Consider the following 20149-nt stretch of genomic DNA (forward strand, 5'->3'; position numbering starts at 1 on the left):
GCTTGATGATTTTTCTCCTGTTCGCATTCATGTCTGAAATTCTTGACCTAGGAGAACTCAGCTGGTCGAACATCATTGATGACTGGTTAAAACTAGGGCTGTCAATCGATTACAAATTTTAATCGAATTATAGTAATTACACGGTGTCCTGATTAATTAATCGTGATTAATCGCATTTAATCGCATATACAAATATTTGCTGAGAATGCCCCTCATATAACGATAATTCAATATATAATGATGAAATAATTATACATAGTTGTCTTTAAATATATACAAATTTAAAATATTCAGATAATTAAAATGCTTTACATTCCTGTAGCAGAAGTGTTAATCATTGATAAGACAATACAAAAAGCAGCTTTAGAATACAATGTATTGTTTACTACCATAATATTGAACATAAGTCAGTCATTGGCACACAGTTCACAGCAATCCATTTCACAAGTGAATTTGTCAATCAGTTGGAGATTTATTATGAGGGCTTGTTTAAGGACCCTTCAATCATTCACCTGCGTCAGACATGCTTGTGTAGCATCTCGGGTGCGTTGCGTCACTGTGACAAAAAATTTTTGGGTCACTGTGTCAAGATAAATATAGTTTAATACTCAATCTTTAAACACATCTTGAGATCCCCTAGTTCGCATTTGTGCTCCTTCAAGTGTTTTGAACGCAAGAACGGAACGCATGTTTGTGTTGTTCTGCCTACTGAAGTGTTTTCTTCACTATATAAACTGTGCGTTGCTCATACAGCTGAAATTTCAATTACTGCCCTCTGGAGTAAACAGGTGGTATTACAAGCTTGCATTTCCCAGGAATCTTCCTTATTACGGTCCAGGGGCATTCCGATTAATTGCGTACATTTTTTTTACGCATTATTTTTTGTCAAATTAATCGCACTGAATTAACGCGTTAAATCGACAGCCCTAGTTAAAACTAATCATGGGTGTGGCTTCGACGTGACTATTTTTATTTACAATCATTCGTACCAGCTGAGGAGTTGTTACCTAGGTTACTGTGGTTAAAACTAATAACTTTGAAGCCTGTCTCTCGAGACAGCTAAACTAATGTGTCGTCCGCCAGAGAGTTGACAGCCTTCTTTGACACTTCCCTCAACAAACTAATTTTAAAATAATGTAGTATTTCTTTTTCTTTTCTTTGATTTTTCTCCCCTTTTCTCTCCAATTTGGAATGCCCAATTCCCAATGCGCTTTAAGTCCTCATGGTCGTAGTGACTCGCCTCAATCAGGGTGGCAGAGGACGAATCTCAGTTGCCTCTGCATCTGAGACCGTCAATTCGAGCATCTTATCACGTAACTTGCTGAGTGCGTTACCGTGGAGACATTGCACGTGTGGAGGTGCCACACTATTCTCCGCAGCATCCACGCACAACTCACCACATGCCCCACCAAGAGCGAGAACCACATTATAGCAACCACGAGGAGGTTACCCCATGTGACTCTACCTTCCCTAGCAACCGGGCTAATTTGGCTGCTTAGGAGAAATGGCTGCAGTCAATCAGCACGCCCTGGATTTGAACTTGCGAATCCAGGGGTGGTAGATTGCGTCTTTGATCGATGAGCTACCCAGGCCCTTAAATAGGAAATACTTTGGCTTCTTCCATAGTATGAATCAGGGTTTAGGCTTAGGTTAGGGTTAGGTGGGCTTCCACTACATTCTTATAAACCAATTATTTCCCTCTAATTTTAGAATTTGTTTATGGTTAGGACTATGCATTTTGACAATGTTGTTCCAGAACAAACAAAAGAAACTGTTTCAGGAACATATACTTGGCAAAATCACAGTCAACAGAAAGGTATTGTAGATGTAGCAATGAAACTATGCCATGATTTTTGTTTATAATTCAATCTACATCACTCCTGTGGTCACAAGATCTTATTTAAAACAGAGATTTCTAGTGTCGCAACTGTGGACAAGCTATATTACCATGGGACTTTTTTTTTATAAATGTTACCCACCAATGTCCATTATAGCCAGTTCAGCAACAACATATTTGAGGCCATAACTTGTCTGTCTACTGAATATGAGAGTCAGGTAAATGCTCTTTCTGAAAGCTGGCCAAAAGCGGAAACAAAAGTCATTCTTGTTAACCCCCTTCTGGCTGAACATGTGCTGCCCCTTAACTTCATTTTGGTAACAGCATGGCCATGCTAAATGGATTAGCTGAGACAGGAATTATTGCTAGAAATACTTCTAACCATAATGAGGATGCTGCTAAGATCATATAATGAAAAGGGACACATTCTCAATGGATAACTGGGTCTCAAAGAGAACAGGATGCATTTCAGTTTGAGTGCACATCAACTGTACAGCTGAAGATGGAATATCTCCAAAGTCTTGGTGTACGGAAGTAGTACAAAAGGATGATTTAACAACTTTACAGCTCAAATAATACACATTTGTACATAGTAATTACTGTAAGTGCTAAAACAATTTAAGCTTCATATTTCGTCTTAAACCCCAACAATTGAGCTTAAGTTCACACAGATGGAACGCCAACAAAGTCCTAGATCAAATGTGATACTATGGAGACAGACAGTAATTCCACCATATTTAACCTTAAACATGTCATTGCATTTAGAACAAATACGTGTTATTTTGACACCATCAGTGTGGCTAAGCAGGAGAGTTTGGGAACACAATGGCATTTTAACTAGACTTTCATACTGCTGTGCTGTTAGTACCACACAATAAAATTCAATTTGTCATTTGATTGGATGTTATACTTTACCTCTGTAGACAGCAGGCAGGGGGAGAGACGATAGGCCTTGACTCTGCATCTGCTGTTCCTGTTGTAGTCTTCTCTTGGCCTCTAAAACAGGGTTTTCAAACTGAGTCCTTCGGTTTATGTGACTGCAATCAAAAAATGCATACAGAAACTCATACAACAGTTTGTATTAAAACATGTGAAATTTTGAGAAGCTACATACTAACACATGAACAGGTCAACACAGAATATATGTGCTAAAAGAACTTCCTGTATACGCAGAAATGCTCAATGATTTGGAACACAATTATCTTTCACAGTGTTCATACATCTCCCATCTTGTGCATTTATTAAAACAAATACAGGTATGTTCTCATTAGGCTAACTGAGGCTAAGTAGCATTGGCTAACTGAGGGTGAGTTAGGCTACAATGAAAACAAAAACAACTGTTTAAACCAGCCTATAAAGTTAGCTTGCTGATCATTTGACAGCTAGTAAGGCTGGTAGGCTAGCTTTGCAACTAGCTAAACACCTTCGGCTAGTTTTTGTATTACTTCAGCAGGGCAGTTAGCCCCAGTTAACTTAGCAAGCTACAGATAGCTTATGCTGTGCTCTCAGCTATTTACCAATAGTACTCTCAGCTCCATTTAACATATTATACCAGGTTTAAATGTTTTAAAATGTTGAACCAGCGAAACATGTGTATTTTAAAAGTAGCTTTGATGTATAATATGTGCCTCTGTGCTTTGTGAAAATATGGTGTTTGCTAAAACTAAATGTTTGCTTGGAGCACACTTCAAAAACGATGAAATTACGAACTTTAGTGCCATAATTTAGTGCCATGGTTTAGGACACAAATCCTTTTATCCCAAGACTTTTAAAACAGAAAATTTGCAAAATGTCAGTATTTTAATGTATAGTTAATTCCAACACATTTTTTTTTAATATTTAGATTTCATATTTATTTTCATACTTATTTTATGGTTGTTGTGTTTACTGTTAAGTTTAATGTTATATGCTACAATTTTGGCCACATCTCTTTCAAAGAGATTTGAAAAGATTTGAATCCCAAGAGACTACCCTGGTAAAAATAAAGATTTAATAATAGCAATAATAACATTCATCCTTCTGACCAAAGATCCTTCTATCCATTCTATATCATAGCTATATATAATGCAATTTACCCCTTGTGTTGGGACTGCTAAATGCACTTTCATCTAAATCCTGATCATTGCAAATTGCCCAAAAAATCCTGATCTTGCCCAAAAAATAAAAATTTAAAGCATTAGTGTTGATTTTAACACATTTTAACAACTCATTTAAAATCGAACAGGCTCTGGTTATTAAGTACAACTTCAGCCCAATTAGTCCTTATCTTTGTTTAAAGAATGATCCAACAATGGGCTCAGACAGTAATCAGAACATTGTGAAAAGGAAATGGATCTCTGGACAGTCTGTTCATCTCTGTCAGTGTTAATTCAATCTTTTTGAGAGGTGCTGATAAAAAACAGACATTTGCAAATGGCAAAGACAATTATGGCCCATTAAGAGTCATTCTTTTGAAAAGGGGTAATGACTCTTTGTAAAGATGTGTCATTTGTGATTATAGCTCTGTGCCAACACAAAGCAAGATCAATTTTTTGAGCAAGATAGATTTTAGATTTGTTTTGGGGACTAAGGCCTGATGATTGATACAACTGATCAAAGTATAATAAGCAATCAGATTTTTCTTTATCCAAAAATTATTTGTAGTACTTTATCCAAGATCAGTTTCACATTTTCTTACAGCACAATAACGTTAGGTTTGGCAAAGAAGAAACAGGCAGAGTGGAATTTAATTTGTTAAACCAATTCAAACCTTTAAACCATCAATTGTAAGGTTAAAGTCATGCTACTTAAAATACACAGAGCACAACAATACAAATTAAGCAATGATTATCCTTCTGCATTATGTTCTCGTTATGTGACTCCTGTGAAAAGCCACCAGACACATTGAATTACAGTCATTTCACACCAGATGCAGCTTCACATTCCCCCAGCTGTCATCAACCACAACATAAAACCCACAGCCATACAGTTACTATTCACCCTTCCATAGACAGACCAAATGACCGACCGACCAACAGACAGATGGATGGATAGATATATTGTGACTGCATGGTTCAATTTGATTAAATAATTTGGGGTGGTGTTCCAATCATGCCATAATCCCATTTGCAGACAACAGGAGTGAATGTAGCTCTGCAAAACATTTATGAGGCAGTTCAGAGAGATGTTTGTGGTTGTGTATCCACATGCTACTACAGCTACATTATTGGCTATAGGCCTTCTGTTCTCTTCTGTCTTGGGAGGAAGAGTAGCCAAGCAAACTGTACTATAAATAGTCCCTCCTCACCCCATACTGGGCATTAAGCAAGACGAATGATGGCACACACATACAAGCACACACTCACACACTGGGAACTGAATTAGGAAACAACAGACCAGCTGATTTTTGGCGGGATATGCTGCAGCGGCAATTTAACCAATTAATCCAGAGCTGTGAGAGAACATAGGGATCCAAAGTGTGGTTTGATTATGTTTGTTAATAGAGAATGCTGCGAACTTACTCAACGTAGTAGGTTCCATAAATAGGGTCATCGATTTTCTCCCAGCCATAAGGAAGCTCTGGAAACAAACAAATTAAAAAATTAAACCCACAATAACATTTTATTCAACACCTTAAAGCAGACTTTATACATTTACAGTAGCAAGAAAAAGCATGTGAACTCTTTGGAATAAGCTGGTTTTCTGCATTAATTGGTCATAAAATGTGATGTCAGCTTCATCAAAGTTACAAGCAGACAAACACAATGTGCTTAAATTAACAACACACAAACATGTCTTTATTGAACACATCCAATTAACCATTTATAGTGCTGTGGAAAAAGTGAGTAAACCCTTGGATTTCATAACTGGTTGATCCTCTTTTGGGAGCAATAACCACAACCAAGCATTTCTGGTTTCTGCAGATTAGACCTGCACAACATTAAGAAATCATTTTGGACCATTCTTCATTACAGAACTGTTTCAGCTCAGCCATATTCTTAGGATGTCTGGCTCTCATGAGGTCAGTCCACAGTCTCATTGGGTTATGGTCTGGGCCCTGACTGGGCCACTCCAAAAGGTGGATTAAGCCATTCTGTAGTGGATTTACTTCAATGTTTAGGGTCATGGTCCTGCTGCATCATCCAACTTCTTCTGAGCTTCAGCTGGCATACAATTACCCTAACATTATCAAGTCAGCTTGATTGTCATTCTGCTATATGTAGAGACATACAAGGGAATTAATTGTTGTGCCTCACAGGACCATTGGGTATTCATTTTTCCCTCAATGATAGCAAGTGGTCCAGATCCCGAAGCAGCAAATCAGCCCTAAATCATGATGCACCCTCCAATTTACTTCACTGTTGGGATAATGTTTTCATGTGCGGTGCCCTTGTTATGCCCTACATAGATCGTGTTTGTCCCAAACAATTCAACCTTAGTTTCTAGTCCAAAAAACATTTTCGCAGTAGCGTTGTGGAGTGTCAAGGTGGTTTTTAGCAAACTTCAGGCATGCAGCAATGAATGGAAAGGAGCGGCTTCCTTTGTGGTGTCCTGCCATGGTCACCATGCCTGTTTAATGTTTTCCGTATAGTAGACTCATGATCAGAGATGGTAACCAGTTCCAATAATTGCTTCTAGTCTTCAGTTGTCACACTAGGGTTCTTTTTTTCCTAGTTGAGAATTCTGTGCTGTGCCCTTTGAGTCATTTTGGCTGGACGGCCACTTCTAGGGAGAGTATCCACAGTATTAAATCATATCCATTTATAAACTATTTGTCTAACTGTGGACAGATGTATGTTTAAGCTCATGGAGATTGCTTTGCAACCCTTTCCAGCTTTATGCAAAGCAGCAATTCTTGATCGTAGGTCTTCTGAGATTTCTTTTTTGCGATGCATGGTCCACGTCAGTAGAAGCTTCTTGTGAATAGCAAACGTAACATTTTTTGTGCTTTTTATAATTGAAAGTAGCTCTAACCAACACCTAAAACCTCTTTCATTTAATGGATGCCAGGCTTGCCAACTCAACTTGTTGATGTCATTAGCCTAGGGGGTTAACTTAATTTTTACACAACACTGTGAATGTTTAATGGGATGTTTTCATGCAATATTATTATTGTCTGTGTGTTGTTAGACTAAGCACATTGGTGTTTGTCTATACTTGACTTTGATAAAGATGATATCCCATTTTATTACCAATTAAAAGGGTTCACATAATTTTTCTTGCCATTGTATATTTAACACTTTTATTAAAATTTACATTATTCATTTAGTTATTTAGTGGGTCAAATATGACCCATTTATTCCGTCATGAGATTCATCCTGTTTCATTTATTGGGTCTATCCCAATACGTCCTATTGTTTAATAACATAGGATGAATTTACTTGGTGTCACACAATTTACTGTACATATAATGAGATGGAAACAAGATAAGTCACAATTCATTGGTCAGAGAGGTTGTGTCAGCTGGCTGAAATCATATTATTAATCTATAGACAAATATATACATACAGTAAACACTTTCGCGCTTGAATACACATGCTCTTCAAAACATGCACACTTGAATACATGCTCTCTATAGAATGCATATTCACTGGGTTTTAAGATGAAAGTGACAAGCAAACTCAGTGCAATTACAAGCACACACACATAAAAATGTATTTAAAAAAATACACAAACTATACTTTGAGTAGAGTGACATGCCAGACACCATGTAAATCACACACAACTTGTAAATTTGCAATGACAGAGACTATGTTTTCAATTAATCTATCTAGCGCACACACACAGACAGATCAAAGCATGCTGGATATTACTCTACTGCTGTGCTATGAGCTGTTAGTCATCTTATTAAAATGTCCAACTTGTGAAGACAAGCAAGCGCATAGTTCAATCCGCATATTTAGAATGAACACATTCATATTTTGAGTTCAATACAAGTGAAGCTCAATCTACAGCATTAGTGGCATAATGTTGGTTCCAACAAAATATAATTTCTACTCATTCCTCCTTTAAAAAAAGCAAAAATCAAGCATACAGTGACACACACTATACAATGGTATTGAATGGGGCCAATTTTTGGAGGGTTTAAAGTCAAACGTGAAGCTTATAATTTTATAAAAGCTCTTACATAATTTTTTTCTGAAAGTTGAAATTTTAAAGTTGTTTAAATTATTGTTTTATAATCGTTTAAGGATTTTAGGGGTTACGGTATTATGCCGTCATGACAGTGTTGTAAAAGTGGATATAACTTTACACAGAAAAGGTACACACATATTGTTTATGTCATGTGGCAATAGTTTTGAAACTAATACTTTTTTTTTTTTAAAGACAACTCGAAATATTTTTTTGTGGTAATCAGCATTATGTCACAAATGCTTTGATTGAGCTTAACTTATCTAAAAAACAAACAAACAAAAATACGGAATTATAATTATACATAATTATTAGAGAGAGAGAGAGAGAGAGAGAGAGAGAGAGAGAGAGGTAGGAATGGTATCTGGAAATGAGAGGCCAGACCTGAACCTGCATCCCCAGGAGCACAACAGCTGCAACGTGTCATGAGCATGTGCATACTATCTTTTTGTAAACACTCCAGATATTCTTCTACTTACTTAATTTTTCAAGCATAAGACAATAGGCCACTCCAATTATGTTTCTTTCTCTCCACTCTCAGTCTGCCTTGAAACAGTCATGTTTACAAGGTACGGGAGTGATTTTGAAAGAACTAATTACAATTATTTGAATGAGCTTCTTTTATCAATTACCGTGGCATCAACTACTTAAAATAAAACTGTCCTTAAATGGCCTGTAAAAACTAAACAAACTGTAGTCAGTTGTTTGACAGGTTGGTCAAGAAATGTCAGGTGATTCTTGGCCAGAATAAGTTGATAAATGGACCAGACTTTATGCCAATTGTCAAAAGTCTGGCTATGCGAGACTACATGGACAAAAACATTCTGCTGTTCTCAGATCAGCTCCTACACACTAGCTGCTTTTTGCTTATCGGGCCAGTGTAAGCCAAGGTTTTCAGCTGGTCAGCCGGGCCATAGCCTCAATGGTAGAGCAGCAAGACCAAAATCGATCTACATTCCCACCATCGGGCCAATAGCCCCGCAGCGTTGACCTAAAACCCGCCTTTAATACACCACCCTGGTGCCAATGTCACACACCCCGCCAATTTCACAAGCAAGCGGGAAACTCAAGCTGAGGTATGACTCTGGAGACTACCTAGCCCTCAAAATGAACATGGGATTTGTATTGTTCTTTGCCCGCACATTTTTTTTATTCTTTCCCGAACCTGTAACGTTGTGTGCTGGATACAAAACTTGCCTAGTTCGGCAACAATATACTTAATCCTGTCTTCATATCGTCAGGTGCCATTGATCTGACATTGCACATTTTCATTAGCCCAAATATTCAGAAGAGCCCTGGTTTCATCAACTGACCAGTATTGACAATTCTCCGTTCTCTGTTGATCTTTAAAGGTAAGATGGTAGCTAGATATGAAAATTTGGGAAATTAGTATCTTGGTGCTGAAACCTCTGACCTGACTCAGCGAAACTCTGCCTTTGACATTGACCCCCTCTCAATTCCCAATTGGCATTGTTTTTTTAATAATTGTTTTGTCCCCAATTTGGAATGCCCAATTCCCAATGTGCTCTAAGTCATCGTGGTGGCGTAGTGACTTGTCTCAATCCGGGTGGCGGAGGACAAATCTCAGCTGCCCAGGTGTCTGAGGCCGTCAATCCGCGCATCTTATCACATGACTTGTTGAGCGCGTTACCGTGGAGACGTTGTGCATGTGGAGGCCCACGCTATTCTCCTTGGAATCAATGCACACCACGTGCCCCACTGTGAGCAAGAACCACATTATAGCGACCATGAGGAAGTTACCCCATGTGACTCAAAACTCCCTAGCAACTGGGCCAATTTGGTTGCTTAGGAGACTTGGCTGGAGTCACTCAGCACACCCTGGATTTGAACTTGTGACTCCAGGGGTGGTAGTTATCATCAGTACTCACTGAGCTACCCTTCTCTGGGGCTTGGCCGTTAGCCCCGAGGAAGCCCCAAGGAGGCACAATGAAGCCCCAGAAGTGACACTGGAAATGTAGCTACTAAGGCCTTTTATTATCAGTTTTATAAAAAACTGTTATTGGGTTTTCAGAAGAGTGACTCACTGATTTATCATCATCACTTACACTAAAAAAAGCACAGAGTTGAAGTAAACATGTTTATAAAAGGACAGAAAAGGCAAAAAACGCAAAACGTACAAATGAGGACACTGACATATCACATTTTTACATAAAAAAATCCCCCGTTTTCAACACCACAGTCAATCCAACTGTTACCACAGAGGCCTTTGGGCTCAACTAAGGAGAATTGAGAATTGTGAGCTCAAGCTAATTACTTTCCTCAATATTTGCAGTCTGTTAGCACAACATTTAAATAATGCTGCTATTTAAAAATCTGCCTGCCCTTTGCAGCAACACCAGTAAATTGTTTTGGTTTGTTAAAAGCTTTGACCTTTACTAAAATGAGGGAGGTGGAGGGAATGAGAAGGGAGAAAGGGGGAAAAGGAAACAAAGGAAAGTATAAAGTCGTATATGCCTCATATGAATGAATGTGAATGAACTGAAAAATTCAAATAAAAATTTACTTTAATGAATAAATAAATAAATGACAAGCCAGTTGTCCTGTAGCGTTTTAAGGACTGCAACATAATTCACAATTTAACAAACAGTTTTTAAAGACTAGGATGAAATCTTTCTCTCTCTTCAAAACATCCTTTACTTTTTAATTCACTGACTCACTATTCTCAATCTGAGAGTTCATTGATGGAATAAGTGTGTGTGTCATCACAAAAACAAACACTCATATCTGCTTCATCATCTGCTGTCTGCCAGACTCTGTCTCCAAAAATAACTCCCAACTATAACGCCTTATAATTCTTCTTTCTTTGAAAACAATACTTGCACACACACCGTTTTGTACAGAGCTGAGAATACTCTAGAAGGACTGTTTGAGCAATTTGAGTTGACAAAGTGAATAGAAGTTATTAATTTTCAATGAGAGTTAGCGATTAGTAGGATTGCCACCCTTCCCATAAAATATGGGCTCATCCCATATTAAAAGATGAAATGATGTGTTCCATAATCTAATCAATATGGGATGCGATTTGTCCCATATTTAAGCTGGTCTGATGACGTCGCCGCAAAATCATTCAAGATCGTACATTTAACCGTGATATACGATGAAAATTGTGCCTACCCTCTAAGGGACCGTCTGAAACGTCAACAGATTGAGCTCAATGTCCTAAAACTGTGGAGGATGTGGTAAGGGACCATCTTAAAAGGTCAATCAACACTGCTGAGTGCTGCGTTTTGATGCTTTTGGGCTTTAGCTAAATTAATAAACAAAATTCACACAATAGAACTGTGAAAACAGGTAAAAAATCCCCTTACATCCATCCATCAATCCATCTACACATCTGTTTCTGTAATCATAACTCCACCTGTTCCCAGTGAGTGTCTACATGGGTTTTTTTTCAAGCACTTGCTGACAGTGACGGCATCAGAAATGATGAAATGCACTGAAACTGGAGTGACAGACCGAGAGGCATGCTAGTTGTTTTTATTCATTCACTTGCCATCCCAGGGAATTCTCACCATCAGAGAGAAAGACACCAAGACAGAAAGATAGAGATGACAGGTAAACAGGAGAGAAGACTGCGAAATATTGAGCGAAACTTCACTCTCTACTGTGGTAAATATTCACAGAGAATAAACATTGTTGGAACTTGAGTGTGACGGTATTAAAGACAACAACGACGACTTTGATTTGAATCCAGAGATGTGTCTTACCTTCCGTTCCTGAAACAAGAGGGCAAAACCTTAAGACTTTCTTTTCTCCGTGGAACACAAAAAGCGACGCAAGGCAGAATGTTAGCCTTAGTCACTATTCACTTTCATTGTTTGGAAGTGAATGATGACGGAGGCTAACATTCTGCCTAACATATTCTTTGATGTTCCACAAATAAAAGAAAGTCATACAGGTTTGAAAATTACATGACGGTAAGTAAACAATGATAGAATTTTCATTTTTGGGTTAACTATCCCTTTAAGATGTGAAAAAAAAGGGTTATATCGGGAAGACACGCAGGCTTGAGTGACGATGCCATTTATTTGATAGATGTAAAACAGAAAGTAATGTCTCTCTCTTTGGCGTAGGCCCCGTCCAGCGGTCCGAGGGAGTTGTACCAGGAACTGTCATGTCCTGCCGGAGATAGGAGGCAGGGGCGAGGAGCCTACCCCCGTGTGGGACAGGGCTCAACTGGTGGTGGTGGGGTGGTGGAGGTTGCGGTGTTAGCACACCGAAGCAGCAATGTGATAGATTGTGAGCGGACTTACAAAGCAATGGCTTACATGCGATTGGCTAGGAATTACCCAGCTAATGATGTGATGATGTACAGCTGCTAGTCTTCCCGATAGAACTACGCTGCGCTTTCATTTGCAGCAAAAGTACTTATTTTTACAAGTCGATTAATCTACCAGAAAAGTAATCGACTAGTCAACAGGTTAATGTTTATGTAAAAGCACTTTGCAAAGGAATTGTTTTCCTTCTGTCACAATACAGAACAAGCACAAGTGACAATGTAATTCAAGACTATAGGCCAACCACTTTCTCGGGTTTCCCAATTAATTAAACTATCGGTTATCAGCAAAAATGAACAACAATAGTTCCCTTTTATAACACATTCAATATATCGATTTTAAAAACTTTTGGCTGATTAAACGGTTATTGGCATTCGTCCAACATTTTAATTATCGTATCGGCAAAATCCAATATTGGTTGACCCCTAATTAAGACTAGTCGACACAGACCCAACGTGTCGACTAGTGACAGAACTAATTGACAAGTCAAGTAGTTAGAGCAAGCTCAAATCCACAGTGATGATGAATGCAGATGCTGAGGGTGGTTTACTATACCGTTGCTAAGGTGTCTAAAAAAGCAAAAATCTGTGTTAGAGTAAGGCCCTTACAATGGAAGTCAATGGGGCCAATCCGTAAACGATAAAATACTCACTGAATTACCAGTATACAGCAAAGAAAGTGTGTGTCTCATGTCAAACATGATGTGTCGATGACACAACAAACAACTAGTTGTCGACTGCAGTTCTGTTAATACAACACATATCAACCAAACTAGCTCTTAAAACTCAGTTGTGAGTCTTGAAAATGTTAAAGAGTCACTCTGGATAAAGAATGAAGTTGTCACTCTTTCATAACCAAAGTGTTCAAACAGAACCAAATATAGCACTCAAAACAGGACTTACAACTGTGGTCCGCAGCTGTGTGAACATAGCCAGAAAGAAATAAAGGTAATGATAAACACTCACCGTTCTCTTTGCATTCTTCAGGGGGCTTCGCTTTCTTTGCGAGCCGGGGGTCCAACCACGATGTAGTCTTTGTATTGTGGCTGGAGAGTAGAGAAATTGAGCAAAAAGAGACAGAGAGGAAGTGTGTGTGTGAGAGACAGAGATGAAAGAACTGCAAACTGTAACTGTAAATCACCACACTGATGAGAGCAAAGAGAAGGAAAGGATGTCTCTTGGGATCTCATCTCTAAACAAAAGTGAGAAAGAAGTTTAGCTAAACAAAACGGCAATCGATACTTTTAATTAGCTGTAAGCTTCTCATTATCACAGCAAGAAAGAGCAGGAGGAGCAGGACAGAGAGGAAGAGGATGATGTGAGGGACTTGCTGAATGAAGGAGGAGAACTGAACATTAAGGGGCAGATTTACTAAACAGTTGCACCACGAAGCAAAACCCTGACTTTCTTTTGCAGCAATTCTCATTTCAATTAAGCACAACAGTCTGGTTTCAGAATAAAAATTTATCAAATGAATGTTTTCTATAGGGGGATTGATTATAAATCAGACCTGAGCTCCGAGGTTGTTAATTGATAGTGTATGCTTCTGTTGAAGCCATCAATCTGTGATATTTCATCTTCATTTAGTAAAACATCGTGTTTAACAGCAAATGTCCTGGTGAAGAACTACACTACCCATGATCCTGAAGGGAAATTATCCACCAATCAGAGAATGACAGCATACAAAGCCCACCAAAAGAGCTCTGCAGCGACCGTGACGCACTGGAAATGACGCAATTGATCGGTTTCCCTACATTCTCAAACTACTGATATATTTTTATATATATGAATATTTTGTCAATACACTTGAAATATATTGAGTTTAAACTTATAATCAACCACTTAAATAAAAATTTGTGTATTTTTACTACGTTTTTATTTTCGTCAATCGCAATGCATCATGGGATTTTACTGTAGTTCAAGACGTCAAGTGCACAGTCTTGTACCTTTGTCTTTTTGTTTGACTTTATTGCTTCAAATCAAAGTTTTGATTCACCATGGAGCTGATTGATTTGATTGGGAAGTACTTTATGAGATCTAGAAATGAATGGGAAAAATACTTAAAAAAGTGGGCGGGCACTGTTGCTCTTTATTATAACAGTGACTTCTCTGATTGGTGGATTCGTCTTCAGGCTTATGGGTAGTGTAGTTCTTCACAGGAAATTAATTTGTATTCATATTTTTTAAATAATTAAGATGTTAAAGGGCACCTATTATGGAATTTTGAAAATTACCTTTCATGTAGTGTGTAACATAGATTTAAGTGAACAAAAACATCCTGCAAAGTTTTAAATATCAAAGTTCACCGTAAAAATTTACTCTTGTCTCTCAAAAGTAGGAGTCGACTCTGAGTCAATGTAATGAATCGTTTTTCCAATGAGTCATTTTCCTTTTCATTGTGATGTCAAGACGAAAAATTATCAAATTGGCCACGCCCACTCATTGCGTGCGCAGACACCAGGGAAAACTTGAAAACATCATGTCGACAACAAGACGCTGTGTTCTGAAGTGAATATCAAAAGCGACCTTTTTTTCACTGCCCAGGGACGAGCATGTGAAGAATCAGTGGCTAGAGTTTATATTTACAACTATACCACACAAGTATAGCCCGAACCTTGTGCTGTGTTCGCGTCATTTTAATGACGATTGCTTTACGAACATGAATGCTTTCAAGTGTGGATTCGCGAGCCGGTTGATACTGAAGGAAGGTTCAGTACCAAGTTTATTTGGATCAGCTTCCTCCTCCGAATCACAACCTGTAAGTATTATTAATAATTGTTGCTTTTATGTGTTTTTTAGCATGCTTAATAAGTATTTGTGTGTGTTGTGTAAGTTACGCTCAGCGCAGCTTCTAGGTCTCCAATGTCAATTTTTTTGAAATATGTGAAATGTTTGTTGATGTTATTGGAGTTGTCATAGAGAATAGAGCAATAACTTGTTGTAATGCAGTGCTTTATCAATATGTTTATGCGTTGGGCTAACGCAAACAATAACTGATTGGGTGTTTACCACCGAACTTTGGGCTATGATCGCTAACATAAATCAACTCAAATTCCTTCTCTGATTTAGATTTTTTTACTACAAAGCGGTGATGGGTGTTCCGTTTCCGACAATCTCTGCACAGAGTATACCAATCACAACTGACTGGGTCATCTGACCAAAGATTTTGGAAAAATTAGTCGTTGAACGAATCATTTGGGAGTCGGTGAGCAAATCAGGTAAACATAAATGCATATTATAAGACAACAAAAGTGTTTTTTGTCATTGCATGCATGTAAAACTGTTGTTGGCAACTCCCAAAACAATATTAGGACCATTTTAAATGCCATAATAGGTGCCCTTTAAGACTACATCATCTTAATTGTTTTGGGATGAAAGGATCACATGACTGCATCACATGACAACAAATATGTCAACATTTTCAAACGTATCTACTTGGCAGAAGTTTTTCGAAAGGTTACGTTTTTGCAGGACAAAAATGCCATCTAAGGCTACGTACACATTAATTCAGATACATTTGAAAACAATGTTTTTGTTTTCAAAATGCTCTACGTCCACACTGCCGTTTTCAAGCTTTTCCAAAAGTTTCTCGTTCACACTAAAACGTATGAAAACACTTAAATCCATTCACTGGGCAAGGAAAACATCATCGTTTTATGCACGCTAGGAGATGCAATTGTCCTCGTGTTTCGTCGCAGGAAGACAATAAAGCAGCTATACAATTTGGGCCACCATCTTGATTGTTTGGATAGAATAGATCACGTGACTGTGTCACATGACAGCAAATACGCCATCATTTTTCATTTTCAGATATCTCCGTCTTCCCCATCCACACTACAATGCGAAGACACCATTTTAAAATGTATCCACTTGGGAGAGCGTTTTCAGTTTTTGCTGTCAAACACACGTGTGGACAGAAGGACAAAACATAGAGAAATCAATGCGTTTTCAAATGTCTTAGTGTGGACTTGTGGGTTCTATAGAATCATACCCTATATCAACTCTATATTATCTTGAAGATTAAGTCAGGTCTGTCTTGAAACGTTCATACATTATAGTTAAAAAACAGTTTCTCTATGAAGAAAATGAATAGGATTTTTACTCGACCCTACTGTTAAGGGTCGAGTAAAATACCTCGAGACACACCTTTTGTCAGAACTAGCAGAAGAAACTGCTCTGAGATCAGTGGGAGTAAGTGCAACTCAACTATCTCACTGATACGACTCAACTGACTGCAGTCTGCCAAGTGACTGGCCAGAGAAATTGCAGCCGGGGGCAAAAAGATGGTGCACCTTTGATGTACTTGTCTTACTTTCTCCCAGCAATCTCTCTCTATGACACTCCACACTTCCATACGACCTTGTATCTCTGTCTTTCAGCTAGTGTCTTTCTCCCTTGTGCCTAAACTCCCTTTCAGAGAGGAGAGTGACTTTATTTAACGTAAAGGTACATCAAAGGACGCGCTATTGTCACTGTGCATTTCCACAGCTTATGTTCAGTATAAATGCAACTAAATGCGTGTGTGGAGACATTTTGTGATGATTAATCTGGTCCAGAATGTTTGTATGAGTGTGTGTGTGTGGTGAGAGATAGACATATGGAGAAGTGCCTACAGTTTTAGAATTAAAGGCGTTCCGTCTGTGAGGGAGATTGAGAAAAACAAGGCGCCACTGGCTGCTTGACAACTCTATTAAATCCTCAACACTCATGCTGTGTGGGCCAGTGCATACAGTGTGTGTGTGTGTGTGTGTGTGTGTGTGTGTGTGTGTGTTTGTGTGAAGTTACATGAAGCAGTGAAAGATCTGTCCTTGCAGAGTCACTAAGATACAGCTTCTGTCATGAATGATACAACATGTCCCTTTGGACAAAATCAGTGCTGTACTGTATTCTATGTTTAGGCATTTGTTAGACAGCACAGTAGGGACAGAAAATTATTGGAAAGAGAGAAAGTGTGTGAGAGAGCGAGCCCGTCATTCACAAGGTTCTACAAACCCTCCACCCCATAGTTTACTCAAAAACATAAATTATGCCATTATTTATTCAACCTCATGTTGTTCCTACCCAATATGACTTGCTTTCTTCTGCAGAACCACAAAGGAAATGTTTTAAAGAACGGTCATTGATTTCCATAGAAGAGCAGTTGAATATTAACTCACTTTAAAGCTTTAAAACACCCAGATGTGTGATAAAAGTAGCCTATGCAATGCGTGAATATTCCAAGTCTTCTGAAGACATACAATCACTTTATATAATGAATGTCGCATTGACTAATTTTATATCACTTTTGGGTGTTTTTTAAGCTTTAAAGTAAGTCCATATCAAGTCAAGAATTTTTAAATATCCTTTTGTGTTTGAAACAAGGTTGAGTAAATGACATCATATTTGTAATTTTGGGGTCAAATATTCCTTTTAATATTTTGCAGAATTTGAAATATTATGGCGAAATTGAGCTTTGTCAGTGTAAGCTAACTTCTAAAATATTTTTTCAGCAATTTTGACCACAAATGTTTAGCTAGTAAAAAACAAAAACGCAAATCCACTATATGACATATACAAATACCCACTCTATAAAGTACACCTCTCCTTTCTCTGTGTAAGCCATCTCCCAGTTATCAGGGAGAGGACCCATATCATCATTCTCATCTGGTTTGGGGGGAGATTTGGGGGGTTCAGCTTCTTCTTTAGGGGCATCTGTGGGGGTCTCTGGGGGGCTTGTGGAGGGCATCTCTCCAGAAAGATCTGTATTCTTGTCTTCATGCTCACTGGACTCTGAAAAATAGCAATTTCAGAAAAGATATTAAAACAATTAACTAAAAAAATGTACTCGTTGTGACGAGGAGGAGGGCGTAGCCAGGCCGTGATGATGCAGTTTATGTGTACTGTTCAGTCAGTTCCCGCCTCCTCCTTGCCCATCTATTGTGTGCTGTTAAAATACTTCAAAAATAATGCACAGATTGTTTTTATGATTCTTTTGGGTGCTTTTTAAGCTAGTGTAATTGCATTGAAAAGACAGACCTCTTAAATTCTCTTTAAGCTCTGAGGGTGTTTCTAAGATTTCCTGTTTCAGTAGCATTCCCACAATTGTATTTGTTAATAATATATATTTAGATAAATTGAGACTATCAGCCTAAGAAAGTGCTGAAAAATCACAATATAAAACATAATAATGTATGCAGACATGATTTTAGTAATCAGATTTCACAGAAGGAGTTTAAGTATGTGCCATTAGAGTCATCATTGAGTCTGTGTCATGTACTTGGTGCCATCTCCTGGTAGCCATATGTAATTACAGTGGTTGATCACATTACTCTCTTCCCAAATATGGAGGACTATCACCACTTGTTGGAGCAATCTGAACCTAAACGCTACGGCAATTCTGATGACTATATTTGTCTGTGAGTAAAAAAATGGGCTGGTTGTATTCTACTCTTTGAGAGCTTTCCAAAAACATATGACACACATGACGCTATTTTATTGATATTTTTACAGATTGAAATAATAACTACAGTGCAAACTAATATGTACAGTGCAAAATGTTAAAAAATTATCAAACGGACAAATCTGATTTGTTTGAAAATGTCAAAGCACTTGTTCAGTTTTGATCATAATGCCTACATGCATTGTTAAATAGAGCTTCTTATCTTTAAAACTATGGTCTTGGTCAAGACTGTAGTTATAAATATCCAAACTTAAATGGTTAGAATGTTACAATTTTTGTTTAAGAAACCTCATAAAGTCTTGCAACGACACAAAGATGAGTAAAAGACAAAATCTTCTTTTTTGGCAGAACTATTCCTTTAAATGCTACAGCTTGATGTAAGCTTGTCTTAAACTATTAACTTTTAATGAAATATCTAATAAACTGCACACAAAAAAAATTAAAACAGCAAGCACTAATCTGATTGGCTGCCTTAATGCAATTTCCAGGAGTCAGGGTGCACAGTTTGTCAATAAAATGTTATTTACAGATGCTTTTACAGTGAATTCAAGGTACATTTATCCATTTGTGTGTCCATTGGGAATATAACTCACAACATTGTAGGTGGTTCATGGCCAGAATAACCTGCAAAGTGGACCAGCTGATAGTCTGGTTAGGTGAGACTAAACAAGTTATTTCCTACATTAGTTGCCTTAACAAAAGCCAGTAACTATTATTCTAAACAAAGAACTAGAAATTGCAAACTAGACATCGTAAAGTCATTATCTGCCTAAACAAAATCCACTGTCTAAAAATCAAACCAAAAACTCTGGAGTGGGCTCTCATCGAAGAACATTGGCAAAACTTATAGTAGCTAAATGACTCCTTCATAGATAATATTGTACTGAGCAAATTTACTTTAGGATCAGCTGCTAAACTCTGTTTAAATGGCAAACTGCCTCACGGAAGACAGTATTAAATCCATAACCTTTAAACAATGAAAATGCAAATCTGCATCTCCAATCTGAATGCCTTTATCAGTCAAGAAAATTCAGACAGTAAAAGCAGATTGAAAAAGATGAATGGCATAATCTAATTCAGTAAAATAACATCAAGCGCATCTACTCATGTACAAAGGTGCTGTCAAATTTACGAGCACCCAGCACAATATTCTGAAAGCCGCATCCAACATTTAACAACAACATTGTTGAAATTCAGAGTCTCAGACCACAGAAAACCTGTGAAGGTGAGTGAGATAGGCAGAGACATAGAGAAATATTTATAAGAGAGAGAGAGAGAGAAAGAGAGAGAGAGAGAGAGAGAGAGAGAGCTGTAACTGAGATTTGGAGAATCGAAAAACAGGTCACTGTAAGAGAGAGATGTTAGAATGAGAGAACAGAAAGAGATAAAGTTAGCTGGACTGAAAGAGAGAAAGAACAGTGGAGTGATTAAAATGAAGTCTGTGGTAAGGAAAAAAGAAAGAGAA

At 37.9% G+C, this 20149-nt stretch overlaps 1 protein-coding gene across 1 annotated transcript in view; it reads right to left on the minus strand.

Moving 5' to 3' along the window:
• The window catches only part of LOC127637422 (membrane-associated guanylate kinase, WW and PDZ domain-containing protein 2-like), a 283966-nt gene that overhangs the window by 79291 nt on the left and 184526 nt on the right, over nucleotides 1-20149 (minus strand). The window contains exons 5-8 of the mRNA XM_052118464.1: nucleotides 17810-18014; nucleotides 13212-13291; nucleotides 5338-5395; nucleotides 2753-2874 (exon numbers count right to left, since the gene is read on the minus strand). Coding sequence (XP_051974424.1) covers nucleotides 2753-2874; nucleotides 5338-5395; nucleotides 13212-13291; nucleotides 17810-18014 — 465 coding nt within the window. The remainder of the gene's footprint in view (nucleotides 1-2752; nucleotides 2875-5337; nucleotides 5396-13211; nucleotides 13292-17809; nucleotides 18015-20149) is intronic.

The sequence above is a fragment of the Xyrauchen texanus genome, chromosome 45, assembly GCF_025860055.1.
Source record: "Xyrauchen texanus isolate HMW12.3.18 chromosome 45, RBS_HiC_50CHRs, whole genome shotgun sequence".
In the NCBI taxonomy this organism is placed as follows: domain Eukaryota; kingdom Metazoa; phylum Chordata; class Actinopteri; order Cypriniformes; family Catostomidae; genus Xyrauchen; species Xyrauchen texanus.